The following is a 21,692-nucleotide window of genomic DNA, read 5'->3' on the forward strand; positions in this document are numbered from 1 at the left end:
TATTTCTGAACAAAGACTTTTTAAATGAAGCTCACTTGATAAATAAAATGTGCAACTCTAGTTAAAACACTTGCAATATCATAGTTCTTACCTGAAAACATTGAGATGAGTATATTGTATTACAGAGGGACTTGTCCCTGGTTAGCAAACATGCATTTAGTAGGGTCTTTCTTGGAGTTTTTCTTGAGATCTTCAATGCCATCAAAGGATTCTCAGCTGCCTCCTATGTGATTATCTCATCACACAGCAATCTCTGGGCAAAACTGGAGGGACTGGAGGCCCTGACAGACAGGCACAGCTTGGGTGGAAAGATGAACCCCTGAGATAGTGTTTATGCCTAGGACACATGAGTACCCACTCGACGTTCAACTAGTGAAGACTTTAATTTTAGAGAGACCTGTCACACCCTTGATTGAGAAGTAGCAAACACATAAGTATTTACAAAACGCCCTGGGCACAGCTCTTTGACTAGTTGATAAGGTCTCCTACCCTGTTCTTCACAGTTGCCACATCACCAGAATGGCTGCCGTTCTTTTAAGCAAGAGATATTCTGAAATCTGGTTATCCCAAAACAGGAGGACCAACCATAGGCCCACCCATGTGTGGTATGTTCTCACAGAATCAGGGAGGAAGTGAGTCATGCCTGCTTGCATCATTAAAGTAAGGCATGTGTAATATTTTAAAGGATTTATCATAAACGAATCCTTCCACGGCCATCTGCTCAGTTTTGGTACAGGAACTATTACAAACCCATTCTTGGATTGCTGGTTAGCATCTTTAAAAGGATGTGTATTTTATGGTGTGTGCAAATAAGTAAAAGAAATGGGAATTTTCCTTTACAAACTATATTTGGAATGTTCTTAAGTCACTTTCTTAGTCAGTTGGCCCAATTGCTAGTATAATCCTAAAATGTGGATGTTGCCTTTGAAATTCCAATTTAATCCACAGATGTGTGTAATGGCACATAGATAATGGCCTACTGCAGACAATGAAGATGCTGAGGATAAGGGCAGTGTTGATGACCAGCAGCAGTGGTGTCACAGCATCTATTTGCTTACTTATTATGATCTGTTTGCTTCTGTAAAAATCATCTTTCTGATACCCAATACTCTATTGGCATTTATTATGACATTGACATAAATACCAGAAATGCACAGACTTAAAGATTTAGCTATCTTGGAAAGGCTATCATGTATGTATACCTTGCTTCTGCATAAAAAGAACAGACATGTCTTTAAATGGCAAGTGATATACCTTTGAATTATGGGTATATTAACATTACACCAAAGGAGTTAAAAGGGAGGGAGGGAGAAAGTAATGAGAAAATTCCTGGTGATAAATGTTCAAGTAAATGGTTTGAATTATTTTGAAACAAATGTGTTTCTCTTACTTTCTGGATTCATTCAGTGCCATATTAATAAAAGGACACAATATTGTAAATGCTAAACTAAGAAAACAATTGATTGTATACAGATGAAGAAACACTGTGAGTGTGTTTTGGGAAAATTGCCTTCCTGAGTTTTAAATTCTGAAAAATCTGCTACTTTAGTATTGGTGATGAGCCCCCTCTGCCTAGACTCAGGGGCTTTGTTTTCCCTGAGCCTAAAGGAGTTAATGTCTCTTGCAAACCACCTAGGAAGAAGTGAAGCAACCTCACCTGGAAGCAGCAGCATTGGCTATTCAGAGGCATTCTGCCCCCTGGTGGACGCCCAGGGTGGGTTTTGATGCAAGTTGCAGAAACTCCTTTCCCTTCCCACACCCTTTCCTTCTGAAAACCTCAGGAGGTGCTCCAGTTGAAAGCTATTGCCTCCTCCACACATATATGCATTTGGAGCAACAATTTCCTTTTATATAATAAAAAAATTCTTGGCTTTCAAATCAGCTCTTCAGAGCTAAAATAAAAATTATACGCATCATTGTTAGTTATGACTAAAAGAGGTAAATGAGCTGCTGAAAAGGGTGTGGATATGGACCAAGAATGTTGGATTCAAGAAAAGAGTCATAAAATCTCTAGAAGGTGCGAAAGAGAGTTTAAATGTGACTAAAAGAAAGCTATAGGAAACTAAGTATGTGGCAATTTCTTATGGCATTAGAGCTGCTGTGAACGTGTCCTGTGTCCCTTTTTCTCTTTGGACCAGGAATCACCAGCCAAGACAGGTGATTGTGGGAAACTGCTAATCCCAATCATTTCTAATTTAGACAAGAAGTCCCCCATTGCAGCTGATTGAAACTTTCTCCTTCTACTCTCTCAAATATCCTTAATTTTCTATGCTACACATAGATTGCACCCCTATAAAAGAAGCATTTGGAAATAAGGCCTAAGAGGAGGTACCATTTCTGAATCCCACTCCCCTTCTGAAGTTTACTTTGTACAGACTTTGAGCCTTTGCAACAACTTACATCTAGGAGGTATTTTGGAAAGAGAACCACACACTCTGCCATCTACATTTATCACTGAAACCTAGGACATTCTGGCTCTAGACGTTGTCTTTCTGGATATTTCATGGGTCTTTAGGTGGTGCAGCCTACCCTTGTGTCATACCCATGTCTGCTTTCACCCAGTTTCTCCTTTCTCTCATCTTGGGTTTTAATCAGCACACAGAACCCCTGGCACCTTCATATTCCAGAACTGTGAGGAGAATATCCTTTAAAAATGCTGATCTGGAAAACTTCTTAATAGTGGATGCAACTCTCCCTATTTATAGAGTACAAAATTCCTTTCAAACTCTTGCTACACACATACAAACTGAACTCTCCAAACCAAGGCAGTTTATATCCATCTACCGCAGTGTCAGCTGTCATCAGTCATTCTCTCGTGAAGCCCCCAGAATCAAGTGGCCCTGTCTTCCCATAATAACAGAACTACTCCTAAGCACTTTTAGAACACAACGGACTTTTATTTCATCATTTTCCTAAATTTGATTTCCAATTACACGTTTGCTGAGAGCTGGAATACCAAAGGCAATTTCAGACACAAAACTCTATCAAATACACACAGTCGAAGACGTTACTGCTTGAGTGAGTTACAGTCCTCTCAGTACTTCCCACTTAAAGAAGATAAAACTAAGATAATAGAGAGGAAAAGTGAACAACATTGTTCTATAGGAAATTTGTCAAACTTCTAAAACATTCATTCCATGGGTGCAGTGTCCATTTTAAAAAAGGAAACTCTAAAGTTCCTACAAACACAAGACAATATTGGCATTTTTAGATGAATATACATTCATATACTTGTGTGAAAATCTGTGCAATTTAACAACATGGAAAATGGTACTTATTACCATAGTCAATGAAAATATATTTTCATTTCTATGTAAGTTAAACATTTCCATCTCCCATTTTATGTCCTGCAAAAAAGCCATGTGCCTAGTTTATGGAACAAACTATGCTCATATGCAGTAGTAACTGAAAAGGAACTGAACAGTTCTATCTGAATACCTCTGGGATGAATATACACCTTGCATAATCATGTGCAATGCTGGATGATGATCCTAGATCTCTTATCACTACAAAGGTTTGCAAGCTTCTATTTGATACACGATGCCCCAAATTCAGTCACTTCAGCCAAATACTCAAGCAATAATTAAGGTCAGTGATTTACAAAACAAACAACCCATTTGACTAAATTGACCATGTTTTGTTAACATGATGACACAATCATTGTAGGTGCCCTATAAAGAAATCATTTGTAAGTGGCTATTTGTTTCAATTAACTTTCCCCTAAGGCTCTTAGAAGTTCACTTAATTGCCTCTTGGGCCCCAAGAAAACACATCTGCATAAACAGAAGACCAACATATTGATAATATAAAAACAAATATCATGCCCTATGTGCATTCCTCCATAGGAGAAATGTCACAAAGCACAAAGAAACTAGGGATCCAGCAGAAATCTATAGGATTATCTAATGCCTAAGATTTTATCTTACTCCAGTGTCAGGTATAATGTTTGTTGAAATTCCCTTTTTTACCTACAGTACATGTGAACTTTTGAATAGCATCTTTTCAGAGTCATTACCCAGTGTGAAGGTCTGCACAGGAGGCAAGCGGTGAAATTCAGCTCACTACATCTATTGTCTGATGATCTGGACTGGGCAGCTTCACACAGGGAGTGGATCCATTTTATAAAGACAACTTCCTTCTGCAGACAAAAGGTCTCGAGTGCAGACAGCCTCTGAAGCAAGGACTGTGAATCTTCTTTGGCATATTAAACATTCCACATACACATTTGTTTTTACAGATGACCCTTCAGAACTGCTTCTTTTCATTAAGAAAGTGCAATAGTTTTTCATCTTCTAGTACTTGATTTTCTGTATCGTGTACCCCTCAGAGTGAATTCAAAATAACCGAGTGTCATTGAAACTTAGAAAGAGAGATACGCTTCAATTGTTTTAGATGGTATAGTCACTGACGTGGCAGGTCAGTAACACATTTCCAAGGCTAGAAGACTTGCCAGTTTCCTGGTTGTTGAGTAAGCCTGAGGTGTGGCTCTATGAATTATAAAGAAAATAGGTTCAATTTCAGGCTCTCTCAGTTTTTCTAAATTTCTAATATGTGATTTTTTTCTAGCTGCTCCTACCCAAACTTCAATAGTAAGAAAAAAACAAGGTAGAGTCCCAGGCTCGCTCTCTCTCTCTCTCTCTCTCTCTCTCTCTCTCTCTCTCTCTCTCTCTCTCTCTCTCTCTCTCTCTCACTTTAATATAGTTTGGGGGGTTCTGGCTGCATTTTGAAGATTTCTGGACAGGGAATCTTGTTCTCTTGTTTACTTTATATATTTGCACACAAGGGAATCACAGATGGGAGAGAGTGCAAATGCTTATCAAAAATCGTCTCATGCATTTTAAAATTTTTTACAAGTCAAAAATATACATCCTCTTATCTCCCCCTTTATTCCTTAATTATATAAGAAATAACATCTGTTCCATCAGTCTTCTCCGTATATCACGGAATTAGATAAGGAATAAAGATACTTTCTTGTTAAGGAACTGTATACAACTCTAATCCATTTGACAAACTCCTCTAATGGCAGCAGTTTGGGCTGAGTCACCCAGCATACCCTCCATTGGTGGGGATTTAAGTGTGTAAAATGACTGGTACATGAGATTAGGAAACAATGCAGCCTGCAGACTTTGGCACTAGCACACATTATGTTTTGTTTGAGTTGTTAGAGTTGTAGTTTGACGCTCACAAAACAGGAATTTAAAAAATTAGAAATCTGCATAAGACAAACAATCTTAGGTGTTGCTCCTCAGTGTAACACTCCCCATCTCCCATCCCCACCCACCACCCCCATATATTTTAATTGTAATAAAAATAGAGATCTTAGCATTAGAATTTCACTTTAACTCTTCAAGGTTGCTCTGTGCCATCCAAGCCACATTTAGTGTTTGAAGCACCAAATCCACAAGTTTCTCCAACCAAATTTAAATAAACAAATGAAGACTGGAGGATGTAAAGTAAGTGTTCTAAAATAAAGCTGGAACACAACGTTCTCCCCAAGCACAGGGTAGTAAGTGTCTAGTTCAAGTACTGCCAGGCTGTATGTAGATCTATATCAAACAGGCTTCAGATAACACCTACAAGCGCCACTGGCTTAGAGGGCAATGTTCACAACACAAAACGGGGCAGGGATACCCCATCCATCATCAACATTAAAAAGTTGGTGTGATTGGCTGCAGGAAGATCTGTGCTGAGCCCGGGCTTTGAGGGGAGGAAGTTAACCTCCTCAGCATGGGCACTTTGCAGTAGTTTGAGCAGTTCACCTTCCAGATTGCTCTCTCAGAGCTGCCCGGATTCTCAGGATTCATTGCCCTTGCCTAGTAGAGAGAGCCTTGCTTCCACCCAGTAACAGGGAAAGAAGATTTGACCTACCTGTGGAAAGACCCAACTTGGTCCCCAAAGGTCGCCTAGGCGACCCCACTGCCATTGACAAGTCAACCTGTGCACTTAAAGCGTATCAGTTTATGGAATGCTTGTTTGAAGTCCTCATTGGACATGGTGTAGATGATGGGGTTGATGAGGGAGTTAAGATAGCCTAGCCAATTGAAGAAGTCGAAGATGGCCATGTGAAACCAGCAGGCATCCTTGCAGATAGGCATCACCAAGGAGATGATGAAGAAGGGCAACCAGCACACAATAAAGGCTCCTAAAATGATCCCTAGGGTCTTGGTGGCTTTGCGCTCCCTAGCGGCCATGAGTTTCTTCTTCTCCAGCAGGGCGTCTGAGACTCTTACTTTGACTTGGTTCACATACACTGGAGACCCGGATTCGCTGGGCACGTCGGGAGCCCGGGAGTTAATGGAGGTGACCGAGGACGTGGACCCAGGCGAGTCTGTTATCAGTTGGGCTCGGGTCAAGCGCTTGCCGGTCTTGTTGGGTGTCTGTTTCAAAATCCGAGAGCGGGCTTCCACGTAGATACGGCCATAGAGGGCGATGAGGAGCAGGGTGGGTAAATAGAAAGCGCCCACCGTGGAGTAGACTGTATAGAGGACGTGGTCCGTGTTCACAAAACAGTCCAGCACCTCCTCCTCAGCCTTGGCTTGACGCCAGAAGAAGGGTGGCAGCGAAATAGAGATGGAGAAGACCCACACCAGCGCTATCATGATGGCCGCCCTTCTGGGAGTCCTTTTAGCGGAATACTCCACGGCATCAGTGATGGCCCAGTAGCGGTCCAGGGCTATGACACAGAGATGCATGATGGAAGCAGTGCAACAGGTGATATCCGACGACAGCCAGAAGTCACAGACCACCTGGCCTAGTGTCCAGCGCCCAGTTACCGTGTACATGGTGCTGATGGGCATCACCAGGATGGACACGAGCAGGTCAGTGACTGCCAGAGAGGCAATCAGGTAGTTAGCCGGGGTGTGCAGTTTCCGGGTCCGATACACCGTGGCGATCACAAAAGCATTGGAGAGCGTGGTGGCCAAGGTGATGAGAGCCAGCAGTGCAACCAGCAGGACTTTCCAGGGCATGGCGATGGAGTCCTGGTAAATGTGGCTCTCGGCGCTGCAGTTGTGGGAGAGGTTGACAAGCGGTACCCCTGTCTGGGAGGCGGCAGGAGGTGGAGGGGCGCACTGAACTCCCTGATCCTCCATGGCTCTCCTCGCCCCGGCAGCGGAGCGCAGCTCTTGAGCATGGAGCGGACGAAGGAGACAGCAGAGGATGGGAGGGTCATGGAGACCACAGGCTTGTCTCTTTTGCCTAGCCAGTACCTGGGCTCCTCAGTAACTCCTCCACCTAGGTTGTTAGCCGAAAGGAGAGGTCACAGGCGCCGCCACCAAGCCTGCGGGCGCTTCCCCAGCACTTCCAGCGCGCTTGGCGCTGCTGCCGCGTCTGCTAGCTCCTCTCCACGCCCCGTCTTCGCCCGGGTGATTAGAGCATTGGCCCACCCAGTCCAGCTCTGCTCAGGCTCCCTGGAGGCAAACAGTGGAGAAGAGCTAAGTACCGCTGGAGGAGGGAGGGGTCTCAGGACAACTGGGACCCCTTACCCCAATTGTTCGGGGCTCAGGTTCTCCTAACCCGGGCGCTCCGGAATCTGCAGACTCCGCCCGCAGGAGTTTCCTGGCTGTGCAGACCTAAGCTCGCAGACCCGTGCAGAGTCCTGGGCTTGCATCCCCGCCCCGCTCCCCGTGCCCCCCGCCCGGAGCCGGGCCACTTTCTGTAGCCGCCACCTGACTTGGGGATTGTGAAGTCTGGGAGCCGCGCCGCGCCTGGCGCCGGAGCTCTGTACTCCCTCCCCTTTCACGCGCTGGCCACACCAGCGAACTGCCCCGCGGAGACGCGGCCACCAGAGGGGAGACTCGGGGGCCCGAGCTGCGGCTGTTCGAGCCGCGCTGCAGCTGTCACCACCTCCAGGGTTCCAGCTGTGCCGCTGGGAGCCATGCCGCGGGGCGCACAGGGCTGGGGCACCTGGAGCCGCACACCAGGAGGGGGCGGGTGTCTGGGGGAGCAGGAGGAACCCCGCGTGCGCCAGCCCGGGAGCTGGGTGTGAGCCTCAGAGCCGGTGAGGCTCCTTTTATACTATCTGGGTCCAGCCTGGTCTGGCCTTGCAACTCGTGCAGTGCGGCGAGTGCAGACGCAGGCGGCACAGCACCTTTCCTTGAGATCTCTCCCTCCCTCTTTTCCTCCCGCCCAGTTCCATTCCTGACCACAGAATCTCCCGCCGGGTCCTACCGCCCTCTCTCGCAGTTTTCGTCACCTTGTCCCTTCTCCCGACCCTGACACTCAGAGTCGCCTTTCAGGCGGGGAATGGGAAATGGGACGTCCTGTTCTTGCCTCTGCGGGCTTTCAGTCTTAGTGCTCCGCAGTCAACCCACGCCCATAGTCGCTGCCACAGACTTAGTGCAGGCGTCCGGGTCTAGGCTTCCTCCTACCACCACCTCCCTCTTTCCCGGAGGTTGGTGGTAGGTGGAGCAAGCCCCAAGCTCTGAACTCTCCTTTCTGGAATCTAACCCAACACCGAAGGCCACACCCAGGATGGAAGGAGGCACCAGAGATGCTGCCTTAGAAGGAAGCAGCCAGTTTGTGCATTTTGTACTTCACGCTTGTGGCTCTGAGACATCTTTAACTCTAAGTACATTAAAAACACATTTTCCCATCTACGTTTAGAAAATTGTGCTTGTCATTCAACACTCCCCCTTTAATTTTGTGAGTCAACGGGAAAGAAGCTGTCTGCAAGATTTAAAACAGTGTTGTAAAGAGAAGCCGGTTACTGTGTGCGAAATTTAACGTTTGGTTCCAGCCAGCGACTCCAGTGGCTCCGCGGCTCAGTGTCTGAGTTTCCAGGGAAGAAGTTCTTCCCCTCAGTCCGCCCACGAAGGAGAAAATGTAGGGGCCTCTGAGCTATCACTATACTCATCATACTGTCTCCTTTGCCCTCCACGAAAAGATCACAATTCTGCTATAGGGGGCAGTATGGCAGCTAGGTATCCAATCCCTGAACAGATTCCCTATGCTAGGTTTTTCCTCCAATCTGAACAGCACCAAACACAGGGAACATGTACAAGCCAAAAGTTGAAAGTGAAGGGCAATGTATTCTCCATCTTGAGCACTAAGTGGTCCTCATTATAAGTCCCAAGAGCCACAGTTTGTGTTTGGTATGTTGAATGGATCTAATAAAAGCCACAGTATAATTCAATTCCCCAGGTTCTCCACAAGTGTGTTTTTAAAGGCTCAAATCATTCAGTCTCAGAGGTGAGCCAGGGATCATGTGTTCTATCATCCATCCGGAGTAATTTCAGACCTATAGAAGAGACCTATAGGTGATATGAATTCTTGGTCCTTTTAGCCAGCCAGGCAGGCAAAAATTAGAATGCGTAATTGAGGGTAGATTAAATTCATAATTGATGCTGGGTATTCTCCTCCACACTAGGAATATGGAGACAAACGGGGCAAATTCAGATCCAGGTTTTTAGCAGTTATATCCTAGGAGAGGCAGAGACAGTGGATGATAGTCAACTAAATCACTATACTTTCATTTGACAGCAAGTGTGGGAAAGAGAATACATCCAAGCTTTAAGAGGGTGCTCCTTTTACTAAGGTGGCTTAACTGGATTGCAGTAGATGAAAAACAAACAAACAAACAAACAAAAACAACTTTTTTCTCTCTGTTCCTTTCCACAAGGCCAGAAACTTCAGCAGATTGAACATTTTCCACCACATTTTAAGGTGTTCCCTCTCTTTCAACTCCATCCACCCACATCAGGAATATTGATTATTTTATTAACCACCATGCTCAGTTAAAAGCTATTGGAACAGGAAGGGAAGGGAAACTGGCAAATTTAAACCACTAGGTGGGGGCGTTGACCAGGATGGAGCAAGTGTGTGGTTAAGGGGCAAGAATAATGGAGGGGCACTAGAAAACTATTTTCTTGCTATTGTAGTCTTCTAAGGGATCTAGGGAAGACTGAGAGAACTGCTCAAGATATGGGAGACAAGAGAAGAATATGAAGAACTACGCTGGCCTTTTTAGTTCTGTTCCAAAAGTAGGAGATGGGCAGTACAACTTCTCAGTGTTGGCATTAGAGAAGCAAACACCTGTGGCTTTCTGCAGATGACCCCAGCTGATTTGCAGAGTCCCATGCCCTGAGCAGACACTATCACTTGCAGACAGATTTTGAGTTTACCTCCTAGTTAGAGCTGCATGAACATGCTGCTGCAGCACAGAAGGGATTTTAGCAGAGCTCAGTGAAGAGTCACAATTCTTTAAGTTAGCTTCTGAATTTCATTCATTTCATTCAGGACTTAAAACATGTAAAAAGCAGCTCGCACAGCGATGTGTATTTCTGAAATAAGAAACTAACAACCTGTCACCAATTCCTGACTTTTCTTTGTCTTCTTTGGCTTGTTTGTTTGTTTTGTTGTTGTTCCTAAGTCCCAGGCCATTCAAAAACACCTTTTTTCAAGTTACTGGTGAAGCCAGAACTTCAGAGAACAGTGACAGAGAACAGAGACAGCAGGATAAAATCAAGTACTGAGTCATTCGTGGTGGGGTATGACTCACCATTAAGGGGACTTTACTATGCCAGGGGGCTGTATTGCTGTATTGATCCCACAAGGAAATTCTGGGTACAGTTTGGGAGGTTTTGATCTTGATCTTATCACACCAGACACTCAAAAGGCATTCCCTCTCCTGGCAACCCCAAGGAGTATGTCACAGAACTCAGAATTTGCTGTCCAACACAGTACCTATCCTTCAGTGAAATCGTAATTGAAAAACATCGAAGGGGCAGGTCCTAATCACAGAATGTGGGAACTGGACAAATACTCCTTCCAAGTCTTTGTCAAGTCTAAGGACAAGATGGGATGCTTTTACTTCTGTGATATTAAATTCCCACTGGTGAAGTGATCAGCAAAGACACCAGCAGTGAACAACCTTGTTCTGTGTGGTCATAGCCCATAGCTGGGTTCCTCTCAAACATCCTCACTAGCTCTGTAAGTTGATTGTTGTCACTGAAAATACAACTTTCCCAAGGACCTTGTTTCGCTCTATTCTTGTGTCTTCCATGAGGAACCTATGGGAATGTTTGTATAAGAGAACAGATGGAATGCCTACAAATTCCAAGTGCTTCAGAATCCATTTGCACATTCATTGACCTCCATTGTAGGCTTGTGAGATGATATTCATGTCATAGTACTTCTATGCTGTCTAATTTCTAAAGGATTTTTAAGGTTTCCTACATAATAAAGTCAGTTCTTTACCAGGTTGTTGTAGATTAGTTCCTAAGAAGGAGCAACTCTGCTGTCTTTCTAGGTATGGTAAACAAGCCATATAAGGAAAGGAATAGCGACAACATCAGAGCACATATATGTATATGTGTGTGTATATGAAATATATATATGATATACATCTTTCATAGTCTAAGATCTGTCTTTCTAATAACAAACACTGTCTTGATGCTCTTTTGCTGTGAAGAGACCCCAAGGTCATGGCAATTCTTATAAATAGGAAGCATTTAATCGGGGCTTGCTTACAGTTTCAGAGGTTTAGTCCATCATCAACATGGTAGGTAGTATGGTGGCAGGTGGTCGGGCAGACATGGTAGCTAAGAGGTGTAAATCCAGATCCAAAGACAATAGAAAATGAGACAGGCACTAGGTCTGACTTGGACCCCTGAAACCTCGAAACCCACCACTCAGTGACTCATTTCCTCAAAATTACTACATTTTGTCTAACAAAGTCCCACCTCTTAACTCTTTCAAATAGTGCCACTACCTCATGACTAAGCATTCAAATATATGAACTTGCAGAGACACTTTAAATGGATACATACAACAAATAGAGTAATATTGGTTCAATGCTAACTTAGTTCAAACCTGGATCTTGAGATATCGCTAAGTAACACTAGTCTAAACTGTTTGAATGATTACCTATGCAGCAGGAAATTCTTCTCCTTGGGAAGCATAGGATTTGTCTGTAATGAAAACTTTTCTGATGAAAAAGCAATAATGCCAACTGAGTCCACTCAAACTAAAACAGCTGTTAAGTAAGTAACACCATTGTGAAGCTCTGTTCAGGATGAATTCTGTCTAAAAAAAACAAATCAGAGCATTTAATGATGAAATTGACCATCAAGCCCAAAGAAAACAAGAAAAAATGCCTCTTTCTATACTCAAAATAAGTAATTTGTTCTTTACTTTCAACCCAGAAAAAAAAGTATCACTGTGTAGTTTAGGTTTGCAGAGAAAAACAAGCCAAGCTGTGCTCTAAGGCTTCTGTACCTGTAATTCTGGAATAATTATCATTATCTTTACTGAGCACTGTGCACTGAGCCATATGCTGTGTGTCCCACTCACATTTCTCATTTAATTGTTACAACACTGAGAATTGTCATTAGCTTTCCCAGTTTCTGGGTGAGGAAATTGAGATTCAGAGAATTTAAGGCGCTCTGCTAATATCAGGCAGCTGGCAAGTGCAAAATTGTCCAAACTCAAGTCTCTATAACTTACTGCTCCATCTCTTTCCCAGTGTTCTGCATTAAATCAGTCCTGGCCACTCAGCTCAGTCTGTCTCTACTGTCTTTTTGTTTTGTATATGTATAAATAGAATAGGGATTCTACTTCAAGAGGAGAGTGAGAGCCTCAAAACCAAAAGAGGGGTTGCATTAGTTCATTTTGCCACTGAGCCTCAGGGAAAGCTAAGAAACTACATACAGGGCTGTCCTGCTGTCCTAGTCATCTTGAATGCCATGTGTATGTAGCTATCTTTCTTCTTCTTCTTCTTCTTCTTCTTCTTCTTCTTCTTCTTCTTCTTCTTCTTCTTCTTCTTCTCCTCCTCCTCCTCCTCCTTCTTCTTTTTTCTTCTTTCTTCTTTCTTCTCCTTCCTCTTCTTGAAGGCTGCTGTCATTTATTTTCACAAACACTGTATCAGACTAACAATTCATTATATATTAGTATGTTAATCATACAGAGTTTTATTATAACATTTTCGTATATGTGTGTGTGATATTCTGATCACATTTATCTTCCCCAACATTATCCCCGTTGCCCACCTCCTTTGTCACCTTACTCTTCATAAATATAGCATTGTGTTTCCTTGTGATTTGGCTTAGTTTTTTTTGTTTGTTTGGATATGATTTTTGTTGTTTGAGACAAGTCCTGACTCTGTAGCTCATACATTCCTGTAGCTCACTGTATGCTCTAGGCTGCATCATTCTTGCAATGATCCTCCTGCTTCTGCCTCTTGAGGACTGAGATGATGGAAATGAGTCACTATATCTAGAGCGAGATAGCACTGCTAATCCTGTGCATCGAAGTGTTTGACTGTGCTTTAAACTGACATGACTCTCCGTGGTCTTTTTATGTTGGTGTCAGTAACTTTAGAATGTCTATCTTATACTTTCAGTCAAATATCAGCAGCTCAAATTCACTTACCAAATTCAAACCAGTTCCGAGTTCATAAATGATGAGAAATGGATTTTCTTCTGAATAAAAGGTAGAAAATCACAAGGGTTGGGCATGCCCCTCGCTCTCAAGTGATAACTGAAAATGCACTTTTTTCAAGATTGAAGAGTTAAACAAGCAAGAAGAATTTGACAAACAAAAATTCCAGGGAGAGAGAATTTCCCTGGTGAGCAGTCTGTGTGATTTCCTTGAGGCATTTTGTGATTCTGTCACTGGGTGTGGTCAGAATGCCAGTCAGAAATTTTCCAGAGAAAAGGCAAGCAGGTAGTAACATGTGATCATTTGCTACATGTTGTTGCAATGCAGAACAAGGGAGAGATAAGAAAGCTCTAAGACACAATCGAATCCACTGATCTTTGAGAGCTCAGAAGAATAATGCCCCCTGAAGAGAAGGGGCTTTCTATACCTATCAGCTGTTTTCCCTTCCAGCCATCAATGAGAGATTGCAGCTCAGTGGAGGAAGTATACAAGAGCAGAAGGCAGAACAGAACCTAGCACAGTCTGAGGGCTAGAGACAAAGACCCTGAGGCCTCATCTAAAAGCAAGGCCCCAAGAGCAGGGTGGTTCAGAGACACAGAGAAATTAATTGCAGATCACCTTTGACTCGGCTCAGTCTGAAGGCCGCTGCTGGATTCAGGATTTCAGGATTTCTGCCTGACCCTGAGAAGGGCAAACACTAGACTCTCATTTGATGTCTCCACAGGTCTTCTAAGTATGATATCTGACTCAATTTTGCATACATTTATCACCACTGGATACTTTTACAAACTACAGCATCTTTTTACCCTAAGAAGCATGATGTTTGCAATCTACTGAGAAGAATGGGACTAATAATAAAACCCCAGACAATAGAAAGAGTTCTATACAAAACTGAGATATTAGAGTTAGCAGTAAAGAACTTTATCATTAGTGTGGTAAGGAAAACAAAGGGACAATAGATTCATTTTAGAGGTAACATACATAAACCATGTAAGAATATTAAAAGCAAACTAATATGGGCTTTTAGAAATAAGATGGCACCACTAAGTTCTCATTGGACAGATGTGTTGGATCTGTTAGTACACCAGACATAGCAGAAGCCAGGAGTAAAACCTCAGAAAGTTAAAGGAAGACATCTAAACAGAATCACAGAGAGAAGGAAGGTGGAAGGAAAAGAACAGAAGATGGGGGCTGAGATACACGATTTAATGTCCATATACAGCTGGGTGCAGAGGCAAACACCTTTAGTCCCACCACTCAGCATTCAGAGGCAAGTGGATCTCTGTGAGTTTGAGACCAGCCTCTACAAATGTTTTTCCAGCTCAGCCAGAACTACATAGTGAGCCCCTGTCTCAAAACAGTTAAAATGTAAGTGCAGAAGGGAAGAAACATGTGAATGGGAGCAGGGGGCAGTGCTTAAAGAGATAATTCAAATAATTTCTAGCAATGCCAAAAGTATCCAACAAACACTTCGTAGATAGCTCAAAGAACTCCATCTAGGAAGCTCACAACAAAAGCTATAGATAAGCATAGAAGACGGCTAATCACAGAATGATTGGATCAAAACAGGTAAGATAGGATAACAAAACAATCCATAAGACTGCCAGAAAAAAAAAGATAACAGTATTTCAAAGGATCACCAGTAAGGCGGAAGTGCTTATTAACAGAAACTATGGAAATCAAGAGAGAATGCAGCAACACCTTTTAATAGCTGAAAGCTGAAAACTAATGTGTCCAGTGGAACTTTCACAAAATAATCTTTGCAAACAAAAAATAAAATATAGATGTTTTCAGATGGATGGTAAGGTCAACATTTCTCAACTACAGACAATGACCAAATGGAAAGGACCCCCCAATGGAATCCCAGGTTGAAAGGAAAAAGAAGCACATGGGAGAATATCCATGTACAAAAATAAAAGAATAAATATGGTAACACACATGGCTTCTATCCTAAATGAATGGCTCCACTGTGTGAATAAACTGTGGTAAATAATTTGCATTGTTCAAGATATAACAAAGATGAAAGATGTTTAAGTTCAATAGGAATACATGAGAGTCTTAGTCCTCTAGCTTCAAAACTAGATAAAATAAAATTTAATGGGGCTCTAACAGGTGATAATCCTGGAGTTCTGAAGACAGCATTTTTATTGGCTGGAAAAAATAGTAAAAGAAGCACACAAAAAATTAGTGAAGGTACAAAAATATTTGAACAGCATACTTGACTTTTAAACAAATCACATAGAAAACATTCTGTTTCAGCAATTTCAAAGTAATACTCCTTCAACATCTCAAGTAGCATTTACAAGAAGAATCTATGCCAGGCACAGAGAAAGTTTCAAGCAACTGAAACCAACAGTTCATCAAAGAAGAGGATTAAGAGAATAACTATAGTCAAATGAAATGACTTCATCATGAACCATCAGGTAAATGCAAAACAAACCACAGCAAGACAGAGTCATTGCAGAGCCTAACCACACACTAGCAATGCGCTATGTAGACATGGATGAACAGGAATCAGAAGAGTTGGGTTTTTATTTCTTTCTGGTTCATTTTGTGTGTTTGTTTTGTTCTTGTATATGTGTGTGTGGTTTCAGGAATATGTATATGAATACCCACATGTGTGCAAGTGCATGTGCCCTTATGTGTGCGTGTATAGAGGACTAAGGTTGACTATTAGTGCCTTTCCCAATCCTTTTTCATCTTGCTTGTTGAGGCAACATCCCTTGCTGAAAGCAGAGTTTGTCATTTTAGCTACTTGAGAGTCTTCATTTATTCTCTGATGATGTGATGAACACCACCGCCAAAACCAACTAGAAAAGGTATGAGTTTATTTGGCATAAACCATCTAGGGAAACCAAGGCAGGAACTCAAGAAAGGAACCTGGAGACAGCAACTGGAGCAGAGGCCATGGAGGAATGCTGCTTGTTTGCTTTCTCCCATGGCTGTCATGCAACTAACTTTCTTCTATATACCTCTCGGGCTGACTGCCCAGGGGTAGCACCACTCACAGTGGGCCGGTCTCCCCAGATGATTAATCAAGAAAATGTCCTGAAGACTTGGCTCCTGGAAATCTGAAGGATGCTCGGTTGAGGTACCTCTTTCGAAACAACTCTAGCTTGTGTCAAGGTGATAAAACACTAAGTAAGACATCTACCTAAACAACTCCATCAAGGATTCTCTGTCTGTACTCTTGTTCACAAACTGGATTAGGTTTAGGCTGTACACCTGGGTTCTGGTGATCAAAACTCAGGTCCTTATACTTGCATGGTAAATGCTGTTTCCCACTGACCCAGATCCCCAACCTGCAGCTGGAATTCTTGTTAGTAGTGATATAGAATGACACAGCCACTTTGAAAAACATGTAAGAAGACTGACCATAAATTCAATGCATATATCCATGATCTAGAAATGCTCCTTTCCAAACTGTCTATCTAAATGAAATGAAATTAATGTGCATAGACAACATTGAGTCTAAATGCTTAAGTAGATGTATTTATAATTTCCAAACTTTACAACCAACACAGTACAGCCACATAATAGGCTACTACTCATCAATAGAAAAGAATAAACTAAGGGTTCCCATAACTTGATGTAGCTTAGCTGCATTTTACTTAGTGAAAGGATGCAGATTAAAACTTGTATGATCCATCGGTATGACCCTTGGTGGACCCATTCCCTGGACAGGGAATGTTGAGTTATATGAGAAGGAGAGAGCAAGCTGAGCCCTAGAGCACATGAATTCATTCATTGCTCTCTTCTGATAGAGGACGTAATGTGACCCATTGCTACAAGCCCCTGCTGCCCGTACTTCAGTGCCATGATGGACTGTACCTTGACCCCTATGCTAAAACAAGCCTTTCTTTCACAGTTTGCTTCCTCATCTGACAGCAGACAGCTTAAAAAGGATGAGTTATTAAGCTCTTGCTAGGTGGAACAATGCCTATTGGAATTACAACAGACTACTAAGGAATGTAATTTGTTTGGGTCAATGAGCTACTATTTTTTAATCTAAGTTCACTATTGAGTGGGTGCTTTAGGAGTTCTGATCCTACGTATTGTCTGAAAGTTGAGGGACCACTGTCCACCTTCCAGTAACTCTCTTAAAACAGTTGTAACCTTTCATGGCTAGCTCTTGGTTTGCTTTTCTAACACTTCTGGATGTTAGAAATGTCCCTATTCCTTGCTAAAAATATGATTCTTCCCAGGCTCAGGAAAATCAATTATGTATAAGCAGCTTCCCCGAGATCCACTATTCATTGTGGAGACATCCTAGGAAGACCTACATAAGAGATCTGAGAGGCATCAGAAGAAAATAGATTCTGCTAAATTGGGTTGGAGCAATAGTTATCAACTTATGTGGATTAGATTGTACCATGTTTACCTCAGTTTAAGAACAATCTATGGTAAAATTTTTATGAAATAATTTTAATTAAAATCTTGCTTTATTTTATGTATGCCAACAGAGTTTACATGTTAAATAACATTATAATAGGAGGATTTTTATATGTTTTGAGCAAAAGAGGAAGAAAAATCTTTTAAGTTACAAAATGCTTTGCCCCAAAACAAAAATCCTTTTCTTAAAAAATTGCTTTTGTTAAGTGGGTAAATGTGACAAGTGTCATATTGACTGGTCATTTATAATTCCTGTTGTACATTATAATGGTTAATGAGATTAAAAAGAAAGATCAAAGATCACATCACTGCCTCAAAGGAACAGAACATGTTATATTCCTTTGGAATTCAAAATGTTTCTTGCTACTTTGGTACATAGAAAGCTGAATTCGCATAACATTCCATTCCATTGAAAGAGCACCAATTAAAATGTCAAATCTCTTTTTGAGTTTGTATGTTTTTACCTTAAAAGAATTTTTCAGAAATTGAAAAATAAATTATGTATTTTTGTAAACAAAATAAACTATTGTTATGCTATTAAAAACTCTTTGTTTAAGAAACCAAATGTTCTGAAGAGATAATCAGAATATTCCATTTCTGCCCTATATATCACCATGAATCATCTGTCACCAATAGTGCAAGCAATACAACATTTTTATGAGAAATCACCAATACTTACTTAGGCACTTTTCCCTCCAAGGGAACATTCTGACAGTATTTTCCTCAACACATGTAAAAATATATGTAACAACTGACAGTTATATCTAAACTTTTTTCTGTAATTGTAGCCCTATTTCAAGGATGGCCAAATACAGAAAAGAACAGTCATGTTATACTTGGTAAACCATAGTCAGTTAATTAATAGTAAATAAATCTCAGTTGTCAACTCTTCTATTTATCAGCTTTGCCTGAATATCCATAACAGCTAACATTCACATAGGTCATTATGTATTAAATACATGCATCTAAAATATTAATGGTTAAAGATGAAAATGTCATTATTTAATTCCATAAGAGCTAGAATGAAGAATACAAATTAAGACAATTTAGTTGTAATTTCAAACATTTTATTAATCTAATCACAGTAATCTAAGTTGATATGAGTAAATTGGGGAAATCTGAATCAAAATGACTAATAAGTTACAACTTGAAAAATAAAACTATTATAAAAACTACACTAATAGGAGAATTGTATATAACAAAATAGAAGGAATTGTAAAGATTTCTGGTACATAGAAGGTTGAAAAAGGAAACAGGAGATGAAGTAGACAGAGACAAAACTGGCATAGCTATGTGGAGAAAGACAGCAGAAACTATTTAATAAGTACTATTATTCAAAAACTATTCCTTAAGTTGAAGAAAATATGCTTGCTGGTTTGAAGTACTCACAGTTTTGGGCCAATTAATAAGAAAAGACATGCACATAAAGTACCCTCTATTGTTCCATTTTCAATATACTTTTCACATATCTTCTAAGAAATATAGAAAGGGATAAGATAAATCACTTTAATAAAGGAAACAGAATCTATTCAATGTTTCTTTCCTCATAACTCCATCATCAAAATATAATGGAGAAGTGTTTCAGACTTCAGGATAGTTCATAGAAGTCACAAAACCAGACTCTAATGCCTGGACACTGGTACTCACAAATAAGAAACACAGAAAGTCTAGAAATGCAAGAAGTTGTGTATCAATCAATCAATCAATCAGTCAATAGATAAATATATAGGGCTGCATTCAACTGAAAAATTCTGAAAAAATAACATGCCAAGCTTTGAACCTTTGAAGTTATTTCAGTAGTATAAATAATTGTCACTAGATTCTCTTTTGAAGTATTGTTTTAATTTAACATTAATGATTTTTAGGGTTTTTCAAAGTACTTTTATTTTTAGAAGATGTTCACTAGGTATCTTGTAGCAATGAAGAAATCAATGCTGCATACTTCAAGACATCATAATTCATTAATACCCACAACAAAGTGCATTATTCACAAAGAAAATAAACTGTTCAAACATACCAATACTGAAACTGAATCCTATCTCTTAAAAGTAAAGATCATTTAAAGTAATGTCTACATGTCAAAACATAACTTAAGCACTAGTTCAGCATAGTAGCCTTGACATTTCTAGATAAGATAGTAGACTAGGAGTAGCTTCTTCATGAACCATTGGAGAGAAAAATATAAATCAAAGAAAACCTAGGCCAGTGGTTCTCCACCTTCCTAACGCTGCAACCTTATATTGTGGTGATCTCCAACCATAAAATTAGTTTCATTGCTACTTCATAACTATAATTTTGCTACTGTTATGAATCATAGTGTAAATATCTGAGATGTGGGATGGTCTTAAACAACCATGTGAAAGGGTTGTTCAACCACCAAAGGGGTTGCCACTCACAGATAAAAAACAGATACCATTTAATCCTGTTTGGTACTAAGGATTGAGCCTTCAGAAGTAAACTAGGAAGAATTCCAAATAAGACCAGAAGAGCTATCTAAAAATATAGAGAGATAAACACATCAAAGGCAAACATACTAGAAACTGGAAAAAATAAAAAAGATTGAAACTCTTCAACTATGGAATTAATAGGTAGTAAAATTGGTAAAATGCATGATGACATCAGATGTTTACTAGAAAAATTTACCAGTGGCTTCAACATGTTTACAAATAAGTATATGAATGAAGAAATGAAATTAACCCATTACCTAGAGAAGAAAAACCAAAAAAAAAACCATGGGGTAATGTCAAAAAAGGAATACAAATAGAAAAGCCAGGAAAAATTGGAACACATCAGAAAGCAATTGAGATTTTTATTAAAAATAAAGTAAAATATTGGTGAAGAAGAATTCAATGGATCAAATTAAAACTCAAAGGAAAGCATCAAAAATCCAACCAATTAGAAGAGAGATATCAGAGGTAGAAGAGAAAACTGAGAAAAGTCTACATTCGAAAAATCAATAAAGGGTGACAATGATCATGACCACACCAACCAAGAACTCTATGATACAATCAAGAAACAAAAACTTAAAATACATGTGGTAGAAGAAGCATCTGGATAAAAAGTAAAGGCAAAAAGGAAACATTCAAGGAAGTTTTATACAAAACTTTTCCAAATATATAGAAAGGAACAGCTATCCAAGAACAATAGGCATTTGAAACCCCATGCAGATGACCTGTGCAGAACCTCTTTATAGTGTAGTTGAGATGTCAAAACTACAAAGAAAAGAAACAATATTCAAAAGTGTAACAATTTCAAATCAACTATGAATATGAACATCAAAACATCATATCTTTGATAAGCAACCCTAAAAGGTAGGAATGTATGCAACAATATATTTCAGTCTTTCAAAGTAAATAGTTGCCAATAAGATTACTATACAAAGCCAGTATTACAGAAGATAATTAATAGAATACAGTGCAGAGTGGATTGACAAAATCTGTCTCAATCACAAGAACATAGGAAAAGATGGGTTTCATGAGAGGTTCAGATAAAGAAAGAGGATCTGGGAAGCTAATCCACCATGTTCAAAAGTATAAATTAAAGAACTTTAGGAGAAAGAGAAAAAGCAAGATCCAGCAACCATTCAGAAAAATGTCAAATAAAAGTATTACAATTAGAAAATCTGTATTAATAATAGCATTTAATGTAAATTGTCAGATCATCAGAGAATATAGCAGGTGGTAACTAGTGTTCAACAGGCTGACTTGCCAGATGAGTGAGTTTCTGATAGGGAACATGTAACACAAAAAATAAAGACCCAGAGATAGTTACTGGGGTTCAAGCTTCAAGCTGAAGATCAGAGAAGCAAAGCAGCCAAGCCTGTAGATCTTACCTCTACCAAGGTGAAATAGCAATACTGTCTCCATGAATCTTCAGAAGCAAAAGTTCTTAATTGCTGTCTCCTCCTCCTCCTTATATTCCTT

The 21,692-nt window shown here is 40.5% G+C and overlaps 2 protein-coding genes across 3 annotated transcripts in view; one reads left to right on the forward strand and one right to left on the reverse strand.

The window, feature by feature from the left end:
* Positions 1–2,876: 2,876 nt before the first annotated feature.
* Positions 2,877–8,625, reverse strand: Htr1b (5-hydroxytryptamine receptor 1B). 2 transcript variants are annotated; one of them, XR_005874830.1, is made up of 2 exons: positions 5,869–7,547; positions 2,877–4,487 (listed from the first exon to the last, which is right to left on the reverse strand). XR_005874830.1 is itself a non-coding variant. In XM_040740028.1 (2 exons), exon 2 carries the CDS (start codon positions 7,089–7,091, stop codon positions 5,931–5,933), a length of 1,161 nt encoding a protein of 386 aa, XP_040595962.1. In that variant the 5' UTR covers positions 7,092–7,409; positions 8,195–8,625; the 3' UTR covers positions 2,877–5,930. The 2 variants fall into 2 exon arrangements, 1 of the variants encoding a protein (XP_040595962.1); XM_040740028.1 differs by adding an exon at positions 8,195–8,625 and having other exon boundaries at positions 2,877–7,409.
* Positions 6,718–21,692, forward strand: part of Mei4 (meiotic double-stranded break formation protein 4) — a 382,963-nt gene continuing 367,988 nt past the window's right edge. The window contains exon 1 of the mRNA XM_040740027.1: positions 6,718–6,818. The gene's annotated coding sequence lies outside the window, so the exon portion shown is untranslated. The remainder of the gene's footprint in view (positions 6,819–21,692) is intronic.

This window comes from Mesocricetus auratus, unplaced genomic scaffold (genome assembly GCF_017639785.1).
Source record: "Mesocricetus auratus isolate SY011 unplaced genomic scaffold, BCM_Maur_2.0 Super-Scaffold_100691, whole genome shotgun sequence".
Taxonomy (NCBI): domain Eukaryota; kingdom Metazoa; phylum Chordata; class Mammalia; order Rodentia; family Cricetidae; genus Mesocricetus; species Mesocricetus auratus.